Below are 16,813 nucleotides of genomic sequence, written 5' to 3'. Positions count from 1 at the left end.
CCTGGATTGCAACAACTGCAGGGGGATAACACTACTCTCAGTGTGGCACATGGGTAAGGTCCTCGCTAGGGTCGTCCTCAATAGGATCCGTGATCACTTGCTCACCTACCAGCGACCGGAACAGTCTTGTTTTACGCCTAAGAAGTTGACCATCGACTGCATCCTGGCACTGAGGGCTCTCGAGGCCAAACGCAAATATCGGCAGAGTTTCCTTACAGCCTTTGTCGATTTTCATAAAGCGTTCAACTCAGTTGATCGAGCTGCCCTGTGGGACATCCTGAGGGTTTGCGGGTTCCCCTCGAGGTTGCTGAATATCATGGCCGGCTTGTACACTGGTACTGTGAATACTGTGCAGATTGGAGGCAGAACCTCTGTGTTTTTCCAGTTGATTCTGGGGTTCATGGGTGTGTTCTGCTCCTACTCTGTTCAATGCTTGTATGTACTGAGTGTTGGGCAAGGTCGTGGGGTCCAGCGGCTGTGGGGTATCTATCTATCTAAATATTGAATGAGTCAATTATCTTTGCATTAGATGACTAAGGGTGTGTGACAGGAAAGAACGAACTTCTCAGAAAGGTGCAAGCAAATGACAGTAGCAACAGAGTACAATCACTTTAAGTCAGTACTCATAACATTAAAAGGTATTCAATTAAAGTAACATACCAAAAAAGAGGAAAACCTGACTCATGTTGTTCTTTTAAAATGCGACTTTCACTGAAAAGCCATCATAATGGCCGTGGTGCTCATTTTTATAAAAGCCATGAATTAGTTTTTTCTGTAAAATTGCTAAAGGAAATTCCCTCGGGCTGCAAACCCCCACACGGTGCCCAGATGATTGACTCGGCGTGTTTTGTATTCCGCGTCTGTTCTGTTTGTATGGGACGGTGCTAAAACATTATTGAAAAGGCTTTCTCCTCATTTCCTTTATTTCAATGAGTTCCATTCTGTACTTTGAGCTCTTGCTTCCAGATCTTTCTGTTTCCCAGGAGTATTTTTTTTTCTTTTTCTTTGCGTCTCCTTTGCAGTGCAGTTTACTTTTGTACTAACAGAATATATGGATAGACTTTGGGTTTGATTTTTACTTAGATTACTGCAAATGCCTTAATAAACTCCAGTTTGTATTGTTGGATTAGATTAGAACTTTATTTGTCCTCACTGGGAAATTAATTTTTACAGAAGCCCTTTAAATAAGTAAATAGATAAATGGGTAGATAAGTAAATAAATCTACACACACACTGTGGTCTGAACACACACCAGAATGACTATAAAGTAAGAAAATAAAAAGAAAACTTCTGATTTGGCCGTCATCACCGCAGTCAGGCGCTTTACAAACGTATTGCTTTTGTTAAAAAGAAGCCCCCATCTTGTTTCCTGGCCCACTTGTGCTACATAATTCATTGGCTGAAAGCCCTCCGAGTTGTTGTGTCAGAGAGATAATGTGCAGCATTGTTCATAATGACACTCAGTTTTGGTTTAATCCTCTCCTCCTCTACGACCTCCAGGGGTGCAGAGTGTGTTCCATAACTTAGTCTGCCCTTTTAATTAGCCTGTTCATTCGGTGGTCCTCTCTTGAAGTGATGTTACCAGCCCAGCACACCACAGTGTAGAAAATCGCATTGACCATCAGAAGAGTTGTAGTGAAGGATGTGAATTCCCATATTAAAGGTATGAAGCCTTTTAAGGAAGAGGAGTTTATTCTGTCCTTTCTTCTGTAGTTCCTCAGTGTTATGAGACCAATCCGACTCTAAGCTATCGACTTCCCGACAGTGTTCAGAAGCCATTAAGAAGGCTAACAGAATGTCAGGTTATATAGCGCCTTGATGTGTGGAGTTCAAGTCACAGGAGGTTCTGCTCAATGTTTATAACACACTGGTGAGACCTCATCTGGAGTCCTGTGTGCAGTTTTGATCTCCAGGCTACAAAAAGGACATAACAGCATTAGAAAAGGTCCAGAGAAGAGCGACTAGGTTGATTCTGTGCTACAGGGGATGAAGTATGAGGCAAGATTACAAGAGATGAGCCTTTACAGTTTAAGCAAAAGAAGATTAAGAGGAGACCTGAATGAAGTGTTCAAAATTATGAAGGGAATTAGTGCAGTGGATCGAGTCTGTGACTTTAAAATGAGTTCACCAAGAACACGGGGACACAGATGGAAACTTATTAAGGGGAAACATTAGGATGTTTTTCTTTACACAAATAACAATAGACACCTGGAATAATTGACCAAGTAGTGTGGTAGACAGGAGGATATTGGGGACTTTCAAAACTTGACTTGATGTTTTTTTTGGGAGAAATAAGTAGAGAGGACTGGAGAGCTTTGTTGGGCTGAATGGCCTGTCCTCGTCTAGAGTGTTCTAATGTTCTAGCCCCTTCTTTTTGACACTCTCTGTACGCCCAACATACCTGGAAAGGGGTCTTTCTTTCAATTGCCTTTCCCAAGGTTTCTTCCATTTTTTTTTCCCTACAAGAGTTTTTCCTTTTCTTCTTATAGAGTCAAGACTGGCGGCGGGGGCGGGGGGTTTGATGTCAAACGGCATGGCCTATTAAAGCCCATTGCGGCACTGCTTGTGTGATTTTGGGCTATACAAAAGTAAATTGTATTGTATTGAATTTGGCTTCCCTGCATTGGCTTCCAGTACGGTATGGGGTGAATCTGAAGATTTTCTTATTTGTGTTGTGAACGATAGGGGGCGCTCTCGCTCCCTTGAACCCCTGTCCACGACTCCAGACACCAGGTAAAAGTCCTCAAGTTAACTTTATTTTGTCGCCACAGTGCACAAAGCACACTCTTCACCACAATACTCATATAAATCACCAATACAATCAATAACCAATCCTCCAGCTCCCAGACGCGTTGCCACCCTTCCACCCAGCTCAGCTCATTGTCTGTGAGTTCCCATAGTCCTTTTATACTCCCTGACCCGGAGGTGTTTCTGCCCAACAGTCCACAAGTCCTTATTCCTTCCGGGTCAGGGTAAATAGTCCTTTTCTTCAACCCGGAAGTCCATCGCTCTTCCTATGACGAACCTCCGGGTCACAGGGCACGAAGAAGCCCTCGGTCCTCCCTGCAGCTCCCTCCTGTGGCCCCCACGGCATCCAGCAGGGCTTTGCATAAAAACTCCATTGTCCATGATGCCCTGCTGGTCTTCTGGGGACCTCCATGCTGCAAGGAGGGCTCCACCTGGCGGCTTTGGGGTATTGGCCGGGATAAATGGCCGGCCATCCTTCACAGTGTATAAGGCACTGCACGGGTCTGTTGCTCCTTCATATATTGCTGAGCTTCTCACCTCATATCTGCCAGCCAGGGCTCTCAGGTCCTCAGATCGGTTATTAGTGTGCACCCTGCAGCCACGTCGCAAGCTAACAGGTGACCGTGCTTTCACAGCAGTGGACCCAAAGGCTTTGGAACACTTTTGAAATTAGAGCTGCTCCCTCAAGCTATAATTTTAAATCTAAACTGAGAACATATTTTAATTCACTGGCTTTTGGGTCAGTGTAAGGGTGTATTCTTATAATGCTTATGTACTAATGCTGCATAGAGATTTTAGTTATTTACTTGTTTGTATTTGTTTTCTAATTTTTAGCTTCTGTGAACTGTAATTTTTTCGGGCATTTGTTTTTTTTTTTTATTGTAAAGCACTTTGGTCAACTTGTACTTGTGTTAAATGTGCTACATAAATAAGGTTGTGGGTTCAAATCCTGCTACTGACACTGTGTAATGCTGCGCAAGTCACATGACCTGCCTGTGCTCCAGTTGGAAAAAAAACAAAAGAAATGTAACCAATTGTATCACGAATGTTGTAATTCGCCTTGGATAAAGGTGACAGACCAATAAGTAAATGTGATGCAATGTAATATAATGTAAAAGCTGACTTGGCTTGTGTCTCCATATTGACTACTCGGTAGACAAGCATCAAGGATTTGAACTTAAAGGATGCTGCTACAGGAAGCTACTATAGTTATCTAATAATGACATGTGCCCTCTTTGGCTGGTTGAAGGCCAGATGTGGTACTGCATTTGGAATCATCTGCAGATGGCTCGGTGGCACATGCCAGTATTACTGATGACATTGTGATCTGCAGGTTGATGAGACCCTGGAAAGGTGAAGAGGAATGAAGGTCAGTAGGACCACAAAGACAGAATGCATGAGTGTGAATGAGAGGGAGGTCAGTGGAATGGTGAGGATGGAGGGAGTAGAGTTGGTGAAGGTGGATGAGTTTAAATACCTGAGATCAACAGTACAGAGTAACGGGGAGTGTGGAAGAGAAGTGAAGAAGAGGTCTTCGATGTTTTTGAGATCAGAGCTCTGTTCAGGCCAGTCAAGTTCATCCGCCAAATCCAGACTGGCCCATCTGTTGTATTTTTACTTTTATATTATTGCCTTTACAATAGTTTTGTTTTGACTGTTAATTTTATGAGAAACATATTCTCTATTATTATATATTATATATTCTAATATATTTATTATATAATCTATATTAAGAATAAGGGGGATGTACAGGACTGTAGTAACTACAGGGGTATAAAATTGATGAGCCACAGCATGAAGTTATGGGAAAGAGTAGTGGAAGCTCAGTTAAGAAGGGAGGTGATGATTAGAGAGCAGCAGGATGGTTTCATGCCAAGAAAGAGCACCACTGATGCGATATTTGCTCTGAGAGTGATGGAGTATAGAGAAGGCCAGAAGGAGTTGCATTGCGTTTTTGTGGACCTGGAGAAACCATATGACAGGGTGAGTGAGAGGAGCTGTGGTACTGTATGAGGAAGTTGGGAGTGGCAGAGAAGTATGTAAGAGTGGTACAGGGTATGTACGAGGGAAGTGTGACGGTGGTGAGGTCTGCGGTAGGAGTGATGGATGCATTCAAGGTGGAGGTGGGATTACATCAGGGATCGGCTCTGAGCCCTTTCTTACTTGCAATGGTGATGGACAGGTTGACAGACGAGATTAGACAGGAGTCCACATGGACTGTGATGTTTGCTGATGACATTGTGATCTGTAGCGAGAGTAGGGAGCAGGTCAAGGAGACCCTGGAAAGGTGGAGATATGTTCTAGAGAGGAGAGGAATGAAGGTCAGTAGGACCACCAAGACAGAATACATGTGTGTAAATGAGAGAGAGGTTAGTGGGATGGTGAGGATGCAGGCAGTAGAGTTGGTGAAGGTGGAGGAGTTTAAATACTTGGGATCAACACTACTGAGTAATGGAGATTGTGGAAGAGAGGTGAGAAAGTGAGTGCAGGCAGGGTGGAGTGGGTGGAGAAGAGTGTCAGGAGTGATTTGTGACAGACGGGTATCAGCAAGAGTGAAAGGGAAGGTCTACAGGACGGTAGTGAGACCAGCTATGTTATATGGGCTGGAGATGATGGCACTGACCAGAAAGCAGGAGACAGAGCTGGAGGTGGCAGAGTTAAAGATGCTAAGATTTGCATTGGGTGTGACGAGGATGGACAGGATTAGAAATGATGACATTAGAGGGTCAGCTCAAGTTGGACGGTTAGGAGACAAAGTCAGAGAGGCGAGATTGTGTTGGTTTGGACATGTGCAGAGGAGAGATGCTGGGTATACTGGGAGAAGGATGCTAAGGATAGAGCTGCCAGGCAAGAGGAGAAGAGGAAGGCCTAAGAGAAGGTTTATAGATGTGGTGAGAGAGGACATGCAGGTGATGTGTGTAACAGAGCAAGATGATGAGGACAGGAAGATATGGAAAAAGATCATATGCTGTGGCAACCCCTAACAGGAGCAGCCGAGAATTGAAGAAGAAGATTAGACCAAAGTCTGGACCAGTAGTTCTGTGGCATGTTCTACCAGTTACATTCTGATCTTGCAGATATAGTATAGAGTGAATCTGCAAGGCCGGGTGACACTAGCAGTATGGGCAATGATGGGTAGCTGGTCATCGATCACCACTCCATGGCTGCGCACAGATTTGGTAGATGTTAATGATAATCAGCCGAGCTGATCGGAGATGGAGTGGTGTGGTGCATAGACAGACGAACTGGGATTACAAGAAAGCCCATCTTTGCCTGGTTGCAAACCTGTACCTCTGTAGCCAGGAGCCAAATGTCAAGTAAGAGGGGACATACTTGATGGGAAGGATGAAGTTTTCAAAATAAAAGTATGTCATGAATAATCTGAAGCTTTCATAGCTTATGCTACGTATATTAGAGAAATATACAATTTAAACAGAATTGACAGGATACACATATTCTCAAAAAACGGACCAAGAGCAGTCAGCATAAGGGCATGTTGATTTCAAGTTGTCATTTTTTTAAAACTTCATCCTGAGAGTATTTTTTCAATTTCCACTGCATGTTGCAGTCAACTTTCAATGACAATTTCAAGTGCACGCTGTAGTGTTAAGTTCACGTGCTCAGATCTTATTCTTAAATGCACGCCATCAAAACCCCCCAAACTGCCGTTCAAGAGCGCTGGGTTCACTTCCTGGTCCATCAGTTTTCATTTCATATTCTGCATTTTTAATGTCATTTTCAGGCCGGCACATTTTCCTCATTCCACGGCTCTCAGCTTTTAGTGTTCATTTCCTGCCTTCCCTTTCTCTTCTTTCCACCTTCTCACTTTCTGTTCTTTGTTTTACTCTTGGCATTTTTAATCTCCTTTTCAGGCTAATGCCGATCTCACCTAAAAAGAATGCAGTGACAGTCGTCTTCCTATTCTAATTGCTTGCTGTTTGGTTCGCCTCACCTACCCATTAATAGTATCATTTATGCCTGCAATACGTCATTTTATTGGAATATCTAGTAGTCCTGCTATGTCCGAGCAAGCAACATCTCAGTAAACTACTGCTTTGGGTTTCGGCTTGAAGATGCAATACACTTCAGCAGACGGTTATTCATAAGCTGAGAGTTGAATTGCAGGCCACCCTTCTCATTAAAGGGGAACAACATTTGAATTACCTGAATGATTCGCACCGTCAGCACCTTTATATATCTATATATATAAAAGGCAAAGCTCTCACTGACTCATCACTAATTGTCCCAATTTCCATATAGGTGGGAAGCTGAAATTTCTCATGCTCATTCCTTGCAGTGTACTTACAAAATTTAGGTATGTTTCATTGTCCTATTGCAACACGCAAGGGGTGGAAACGGGTGTCCACTTTAAACTGTATATTTAGATAGGGGAAACCCCTCCTCACTATTTCTGCGACTTCCAATATATGTAGGAAGCTCAAGTTTCCCATGCTCATCCTTTACACTGTACTTACAAACGTTAAGTATGTTTCATTTCATGCCGTGCCCCATAATGAACTTTTGAAAATAATGTCTTCTTTTTGGCGGTTCTCACCATTATGTCGTAAGGAACTTTCGTAACTGACCTCTCCTTTTGGCGGTTTCATTCCTTATTTCCGTTAACAGAGGATTTATTTCATGGCAGAGATGCACAAGGGCCGCCCCCGGTCCCCCTTCCTTTTTCCGCACGGCCGCAGTCCACGCATCTATCACGTGGTTGGCGCCCTGCCTATATACAGTACATTAACAACATCCCGTGCTCATGTGCCCCCTCACTCGCTTCCTTACTTTCCTCAGCTGTTCGTCGTGCTCACTGCTCCCTTCTTCTTTACTCCACCGCTTCAAGTCTGTTATTTTTCACCTTGCTTCACGTCTTCCTGCTGGTGACTCCTGCCTTTTCATTTTGTTTCTTCACACTCTTAATCCTCCGGGCATGCCTCCACATACTCTAATTTTGAAGGTCAGGGAACCAATTATGTTACTACGAAACATACAACCACCAATACTTTGTAATGGCGCCAGGATTCAGATCAAATCTCTGCACAAGAACCTTATTGAGGTGACTGTCTTCACTGGAACTGGCTCAGCGGAGACTGGATTTATTCCTCACATCCCTCTCATACCCTCTGACCTCCAATTCCAATTCAACCGCCTCCAAGTTACAGATGAAGGTCTGCTTTGCTATGACAATAAATAAGTCACAGGGCCAGACTCTAAAAAACGTCAGCATTGACTTGACACAAGATTGCTTCTTTCATGGGCGACTGTACGTTGCCGGCTCAAGAGTGAGCTCAGCAGACAGCCTGGTCATTTTACATCCCGAGGGCAGAACTGCAAACGTCGTTTACAAAGACATCCTTACATCCTAAAAATGTGCATTTCTCATACACAACATTTACAATCATAAATGAAACTCTTTACAATCATCAAATTCACTCTAAATACTAAAATAAGCCTACGACAATTACATTGACAATCATGTTACGTTATTTTTGAAATGTTTCCTTTTCTTGTAACTCACTGCTGCGAAGCGTGGGTATTTTGCTAGTCTCTCTCTATTATAAAAAAAAATCCTGGGAGAGAAAGACGGGAGACGAGACGTGATCTTCACGTTAAGATCACGGAAGACACTGAAGACCCGCGAGATGAAAGAGAATGGCCACGGAGCGTCTCGCGGGGACTTCAAACATGAGACATTGTGCCAAGAGATTGACCCAGGACCGTCTCGTGATGACATAGAGCATGAGATTTTTGCAAGACATGCCCTACTTACAATCAAATAAGAGCACGGGCAGCAACACACTCAGTCATGTGAGTGTAAGGATTTGAGCACACGCAGATCCAGGGCTCTCAGTGCATATAAAGCGTATAAGGACAATACATTATAAATGAAACATCGACGGCTAAGCAAAGAACAAAGCAGCGTGAAGAAAAGAGACTCAAAAGCGTTGGAGAGAAAAAAGAGCAAAAAAGAATAATCTAGGTGCAAATCCAGAAAATAAGGAAAGTAATTATCAGCCAGGAACAAGTGGAATTGAAAAAAACATCCAATCTGGCTCAGAATTAAAAGACAGAGTAAAAGACAAAGTAGAACTTCATAAAGACATTCACAACCATTGGCGCTATACACATGCAGAGCAGGTTAGAGATTATAAAACAAGTGGAATTCGAAAGGTTAAAAAAACATTGGCACGATACACATGTGGAGAAAGTAAAAGAGTATGAAAGTAGGAAAATTAGAAAGTATTAAAAAAAAAAACAAAGTAAAGATCGCAGTAGCGCAAACAAACGGAAATTATTCCTCGAATAAGGGAAAAATAATCACCACGGACCAAAAAAGGCAGGATAAAGCGAGGTCAGAAATAAAAAACAGAGTAGAAAACAAAGTAAAACGTCATAAAGAGGTTAAAAAACAAGGGGGCCAAACACAAGCAGAGCAGGTTAGAGAAAATGAAAACTGGAATTCAAAAGACTCAAAAAAAAAAAAAAATGTAGGCGCGAAACACATGCAGAGAAAAATACAGAAAATGAAAGTAGCAAACAACGACAGTGTCAAAACAGAGTAAACATTGCTTTAGCGCAAAGAAAGAGAAATTATTACTAGGAGAAATAATGAAAAGGCGAATAGAGATCGAATATGTGGACACAAGTGATGTGTCAGAAGTATGTCAATATTGTAAGGCTTTGAAGCTTAAGTCAGAGAATTTCAAAAACGGAGTTTACCTCACATGCATTTATTGGTTACTTTGCAAAAAAAATGATTAACTGCTGATGATATCGATTGTTTTGTCTGTGCTGAAATTCCAAATGGAGAAATCTATCCTGAATTATGGTACAAAGTCATTAAACACACGTCTCACTGACCTCATTTAAAAGATTCAGCATATTGGGACACAAAAGATTCCAAATATTGTTTTACAGAAGTTCTGAAATAAAAGTGAAACTAATTAAATAGCAAACAATTCAAAGAAAAAAAAAATTTTAAAAGTGTGTAAACCAAACACGGGGGCTGGTGAGCAAAGCCCCTTAGTATGTGTGTGTGTGTGTGTGTATATACAGTATATATATATATACAGTATATATACAGTATATATATATAATATATATAAATATATGTGTGTGTGTATAGGCAAATAACACTGACTCACGAAATCACCCGAACCATGAGGACTTGGGACTTGAAATTTGGAATGTAGGTTACCCTTGGCCTGTAGGTGCTTGCTAAGAAACGGCTTTAAAACTTTCGTGGTCCAAGCGCATTCTGCCAGTATGTCTGTCCGCTTTCCACAAGAGAATTACTTAACGGATTTAGATCTGGTTGTTTTCTATAATTTGCTTGAACTTTTTCGGTTGATTTTGCGACTTCTGTCAAAGCCAAGTACCATATTTCGCTTGCAGTTCTGATGTATTTATGCAAATCCAACAGAGTGGCTGTTGGCCGAGAGCACGGGGGTGGGACCTTCCTCATTCACTTGCTAGCCTCTGTTCGAGTTGGTCTACGTCTCGCCACGTGTTAGAGTGCACCTTGCCTCTGCTTAGATAGCAATGCCTGTTTGTTCAACAGACATTATCATCTACAGATTGTTAAGGAGTAATGTTTGACGTTTTTGAGATAGAGATCAGAGCTACGTGTGTTTTTTAGATTGCCAGAGATATCACAAACGTGTGCTTTTCTCCCGTCGCTCTCCCGTCAGACTTGAACACGATCATATACAGTGCCAACATCTCTCTCTCTCTCTCTCTCTCTCTCTCTCTATCTATCTATCTATCTATCTATATATAAATATAAATATATATATAAATAAATATAAATATATATAAATATAAATATATATAAATATATATAAATATAAATATAAAATATGGAAGTCCACAAAGAGAGCAAATGAATCACGTATCTTAAAATAGTTTTACATTTTTTAGCTTTATATATATATAATATATCAGCTATGAACATGCAAACCATATTACAGACCTTCGCCTTCATATATTTATATTTTTATATATTTATCTCAGAAAATAAGACATGACAATGCCTATTGGGCTAGGTCAGAATGAGAAGAATTAGTCAGGCTGAATCATGAAATTGGTTTAGCTCAGTAAAACCGACTATCAGATCAGTGGGTGGAAGGGAAAATACTGCTTGGCCGCCATTCTATAATTAAAATCAGGGCTTCAGTCCATCCCAGAGAAAGACTCTTGGTGACAAATTAGACTTGGCAAATTTATATGTTATGCACATCTTCAAAATTTATATTTTTATATTATTATTGTAATATCTGCCCCAAAGAAGCACAGAACAGGCCTCATAAACCCACCCAAAAGGTCAGACCAACCCTTAGTTCTGGTCTTAGCAAAATTGAATGGCTGCAACCCCAGGTTAATTAGCCCAATCTTGAGGCATTTAAAGCTGAAAACAATGTTCCAATGCCTACAAATCCAAAACGGAGAGTTGGAGAACAACTTAAAAGTTGGAGTTCCAGATGTAACAAAAAGGTGTGAATCCTCCAAAATAACCCGTAAAAGCAGACCTGGTCCTTCAATGGCCTGCCCAGAAGAGGCTCATCCCAAGGCAGCCAGTCCCCAAAATGCTACCGGTCAATCAGAATTTATATTAATAAGGTAGAGGACAAATTTTAACATTAATAACTAGCATAGCGAAACAGCCATTTATTAAAGTGGGCTTAACAATACAAAGGTAAATCAGTTTCAATTGCGTCATGCATTTATGAGTCTCAGTTCACCGGATGTTGCCAGCCCTTGCATCCTTCTTTCTTTGTGCGTCTTGTTGCTATTGTTCATTAGACGCTGCAGCCCTTACAGCCATCCTTCTTTGGGGTTCTTGTTAGACGTTCTTGCCTTTATCTCCATCTTTCCTTGTGCTTCTCATTGCCTCTGTCCTTTGAACGTTGCCACCGTCTTGCGCATGCCTAATGGCGTTGCACCAGGGCACAGATACTGGCCATTTTATTGCTTTACTAGCTGTGCTACCCATCTAAGATGGGTTGAAATCTAAGTAATCAATGTGGACCTCAGTGTTAACGTTTGCAATGCATCATATAGTGCATATGTCTCTGTTATATGCTATTTCATAGGGGATTCATAAAAGCAGTGCTAATGTTTGTGGTGCGTCATCTGTTGGAGTGACAAATGCAATGCATTTTAGGACTGTGGGTCTGCATGTTTCACTAGCAGACAACAATTTGGGGAAAGGTTTCTCTGTGCACTCATCTTTCTGAATATGAGTATGCACTTTAGGAATATGTCCACCTATTGTCAAGCATCATGCTACAATCAAGGCACAAAAAAATGAGAGCAGACCTCCAAAAACCCCCCACAAAAGACCGGAGCTGCAATAAACTCCAACCTAGGACTTTTGACTGGGCCTCACCCTCAGCTACTCAATTTGTAAAATAAATGGCCGTATTACAGTTAACATGCTGCTTTTTATCTTTTTTTTTCAGATGGTACAAGGAAAAGTTTGAGGATTATCCCAAAACAAGAAAAGCCCTGTTGCCTTTTGTGTTCTGATTTAAGGAGTTTCAATTGTTCATCCTCGCCATCCATGGAGCCCCACATGCGCATCTCTGGTTGGCCTTTTAATTCGTGGGAATAGGAGCTTCTGTGTAAGTGAATGAATCTCTGCTGACTTTCAGGCAGATGAATCAGGTAAACTGTCAAGTGCGTTGTATTTTTGTTTTTATGGAATTTATTAAGCAGACAACATTCCATACAATCAAGTAAAAATTAACAAAACTAAAATCAAATCAACCCCAACCCACTGTTGTATTATTTAACTGGATTTTTAATTGCCATGTTTTACACTTACCATGTCGTTTTCAAATGTATAGGCCATGTTGTCATCAATCCCATAGGACTTCTTAATTGAAGGGTGCGTAAAACTGATCTTTGCTTCCATAAAGATCTTCCTGGCATTGGCACAAACACTGACAGTTGAACATGGAGCAAATATCACAGTTCTCATATTCTGAGATGTTCACGTAGTCTCTGCAGAGCAGCATGAACTCTGATTGTCTGAGCGGCGTTTATTTTGAAGTCTATTACTAACACAATTACAGGATACTGAGGCTCATGTCATTGCTTTAATAAGATACAACACATTGTTCATAACAAACATGTATAAAAATGTCCATCATTGGTGAAATTCAAAATCTTTTACATTGTATTGCTAGTTCTGTTACATTAAAAGAGTATAAAGTTTTGGAAAAGCATAAAATAAATTTACCTTTTACAAATAGTGTGTGTGATTCTTAATAGTGTGCCTTCCAGTTATCCTCCTTCTTGTGGAGCGTTTGCTATATTTTGGGACATATCGCGTAAGGCAGGGGTGCCCACACTTTTTCAGCTTGTGAGCTTCTTTTAAAATGACCAGGTCGAAATGATCTACCTACATTAAAAAACTATACAGTGGAACCTCGGTTCACGACCATAATTCGTTCCCAAACTCTGGTCGTAAACCGATTTGGTCGTGAACCGAAGTAATTTCCCCCATAGGATTGTATGTAAATACAATTAATCCGTTCCAGACCGTACGAACTGTATGTAAATATATTTGTTTTAAAGGTTTTTAAGCACAAATATAGTTAACTAGCAAAATACCCGCGCTTCGCAGCGGTGAAGTACTGCTTTCAAATTTTTATTAAGAAGAAAATTAAACCTTTTTAAACTGTGGGACAATATGCCAATAATGATTTGTTAAGGATCTCTTTGTATACCATGTTGTCAGTTCGGCCCTCCGGTTGTAACATGACCAAGCTGTGCGCTGAGCCTACTCTTGAGCATGTAACTTACAGTTGGCCATGTGAACAGTAATCTTGTCTCAAATCTCACAGCTTGGATTGCTGCTGTCATAATCGGTTTGAGTTTCGTGGTTTCAATTACGACAGTATTTGCAGGATTTGTTGTGTTGAAGTGACATTTGGCATCTGTCAAGCGTTGTAAGCACACAACCGGTTTCATCGATAAAATCACATCCAGCTTTTGAGAGTTTAAACATTCATAAACATCAAAGTGTCCACTACTGAAATCGTCACCTGTGAATCTAAGATGTTTAAGAGGCATTGGCGGTTGTCGAAAGGTGTAAAATATTTGGCCATTTCGGTACACTTGAAAGCAACAACCGAACAATTCAGCGGCAGCCATCAACTCACATGCAGAACCATAGGTGAAGGGCTTAAGCATTTCACTCTTCTAGTGCTCCTGTGTAGTATAATTATCTCCTGTACCTTCATCAGTCCACACCTTGAACCTGTCCCAGTCATTCAATACATAAGACAGAATGTTCCTCCGGATATCAAGAGTGAGCCTGATATGGCCGTGCAATATGTAACAAAGAGAATGGAAAAGGTAGGTGGTATCTCCGGGTATGGAAACCACTCGGTAAGTGACAGTTCTTTGATCGATAGAATTTTTTGAAGATGGGCCCATAAGTAACAAAGACTGTTGAAAAGTTCAATATGGCGGCCGACAGTGGCATCATACTACCGAAATAAGTACGTACATTGGTTTCAGTTAGTGGAGGGAAGCCGCCTACCAAATTTCGAGAAGATGGGGCCATAAATAAGAAAGTTCAACATGGCGGACGTTGTTGACCGTTATGACCATTACGCGTAGAATTTCGAAATGAAACCTGCTTAACTTTTGTAAGTAAGCTGTAAGGAATGAGCCTTGCAAATTTCAGCCTTCTACCTATACGGGAAGTTGGAGAATTAGTGATGTTGGAAAATTCAATATGGCGGCTGACAGTGGCGTCATACCACGAAATAAGCACGTACATTGGTTTCGTTAGCTAAGGAAGCCACCTACCAAATTTCGTGAAGATGGGGCCGTAAATAAGAAAGTTCAACATGGCGGACGTTGTTGACCGTTATGACCGTTACGGACAATTTGAAATGAAACCTGCTTAATTGTTGTAAGTAAGCTGTAAGGAATGAGCCTGCCAAATTTCAGCCTTCTACCTACACGGGAACTTGGAGAATTAGTGATAAGTGAGTCAGTGAGTGAGTAAGTCAGTCAGTGAGTCAGTGAGGGCTTTGCCTTTTATTAGTATAGATAATACCATAGAATGCACAGCGTAATAGTAAACTAAATATAAAAACATTGAATAACACTGAGAAAACCTTGAACAACAGAGAAAACTAACACTGCAAGAGTTTGTGCTATAGCGCTATAAACCGCTCGCTAAAAACACTTTTTTTTAATGAGTTTTAAGCACAGGGAAAAAAAATTAACATTTGAAAAATCCGTAATTTAATAAACCACCGAGAAAAGTAACATTACAGCAATGCACGCTATGAACCGATCGCTGTAAACAGAAGTGAAGTGGAGGTTAAAATCCAATAGAAAAAAGTCTTCATTAAATACGAGGTTAAAACAATGCCCGGATCTGTCTCTTTATAAACAAGCCTGGTGCATTCTTTAACTGCCTTCTCGGCCTTATGCGTCCAGTCATATCTCTCTCTCTCTCTCTCTCGTGTGTGCGTGTGTGTATGTGTGTCTCTCTCGTGTCTCTGTGTGTGTGTCTCTCTCTCTCTCGCTGCACAGGGAGAGACTGAACACGAGCGGAAATCATTGGCGCACAAACCAGAAGGGAAACTGGCTTGTTCGTATAACGAGTCTGTGGTTGTGAACAGATGCAAAAGTTTGACAAACTTTTTGGTCGTGAACCGAGGTTCCACTGTGTGTGTGTGTGTGTGTGTGTGTGTGTGTGTGTGTGTATATATATATATATATATTGTAAAAGATGCAAATAGACAATATAAAGGTTGGGGTTTTTCCGGCCCCGTATATTGCAGACAATCCACAATATTTCAAAAAAGAACAGGTCAAATATAAACAAAACAGTTCATATGCGTGACGCCATTTTGTAGAGGAGGGGCCGGAAGTGGAGGAATGCTGGGAAGGAATCGTGAGGGAGGATGGGACTGCTGACGTCAGGAAAGATGGCAGAGGAAGGGCGGAAGTGGACGTACTACGGGCAGGCTATGATGGCGGAGCGTCTCTTTTTCTGGAAGACAAAGGAGAAATTTTTATATATATATATATATATATATATATATATATATATATATATATATATATATATATATATATATATATATATATATATATATATATATATATATATTTTATATATATATATTATATATATATATATATTATATATTACAGTGTATACTTTATACATAAAATATATGTTGTTGTACCTTGCCTAACTGAATAACCTTTATGGCACAATAACAGTTCAATACCTTTATGGTCTTCATGTGGGAAAATGCTGACTCGCATAAATAAGTTGAGCCGAATTATGCAGTCAAGGAGCTTTAGAATTCAGCCGAGTGAAAAATGACGGCTGTCCGATTAACTGCGATTTTAGTTCCCTCTCCTTTCTCTTTCTCAGATCGCTTTTCGGAAGGAAGTCAGTTTAAGTAGTTTTATGAACAGTTTGAAAGTGCCTTTCCACATTTTCCTTCTTTGGAATAGCAATGATAGATTGACAGATCAGACAAACGCACTTTGATTGTGACATTGTGAGAAGAAAATTCTCTTCCAATTCCACATTCAGCCCATACCCTCCCCAAACAATTTATTTTTTTTTAAATTCCTTCTTTAGTCGATATAAATTGGTAGGCTAACTAGATCACAGCCGGAGTTTTGCAGTAGCTCGCCGTTTGATCGTGCGTGCGGGATGACCAGTGCGTTAGAAGAAAAGAGGTCTCAGACTGGCCGCCCTGTCTGTCAATCAAGTGGCAAATGCCATAGGGAGGATATACAGTATGATAGACTAACGTTTAAAAAAATATTTTTGGAATGCAACGTGATCTACCGCTTGATCGCAATCGACGCATAGGGCACCCCTGGCATAAGGAATTTGGGTGTGATTATGGATGACGATTTTAAAATGGACAAATTAGTTTGGTGATAGTCAAGCTTTCTCCATATAAGACACAGATTGTATGTCTTGTATTAAGATGAGGAAAACTTAAAAATGTATAAGAGCTGAGAGCACAGGAGCTGCGTCTGACAGTAGCATTCACACGAATGA

At 40.9% G+C, this 16,813-nt stretch overlaps 1 protein-coding gene across 1 annotated transcript in view; it reads left to right on the top strand.

Annotated features, from left to right (window-relative positions):
- srd5a1 (steroid-5-alpha-reductase, alpha polypeptide 1 (3-oxo-5 alpha-steroid delta 4-dehydrogenase alpha 1)) overlaps positions 1-12,991 on the top strand; it is a 49,469-nt gene extending 36,478 nt beyond the window's left edge. Inside the window, exon 7 of the mRNA XM_039737254.1 lies at positions 12,213-12,991. Coding sequence (XP_039593188.1) covers positions 12,213-12,279 — 67 coding nt within the window. The 3' untranslated portion in view covers positions 12,280-12,991. The remainder of the gene's footprint in view (positions 1-12,212) is intronic.
- Positions 12,992-16,813: the final 3,822 nt, after the last annotated feature.

This window comes from Polypterus senegalus, chromosome 15 (assembly GCF_016835505.1).
Source record: "Polypterus senegalus isolate Bchr_013 chromosome 15, ASM1683550v1, whole genome shotgun sequence".
NCBI classification, from domain to species: Eukaryota; Metazoa; Chordata; class Cladistia; order Polypteriformes; family Polypteridae; genus Polypterus; species Polypterus senegalus.
The sequence above is the reverse complement of the archived record's forward strand: the minus strand, read 5'-3'. Positions and strand labels throughout refer to the sequence as shown.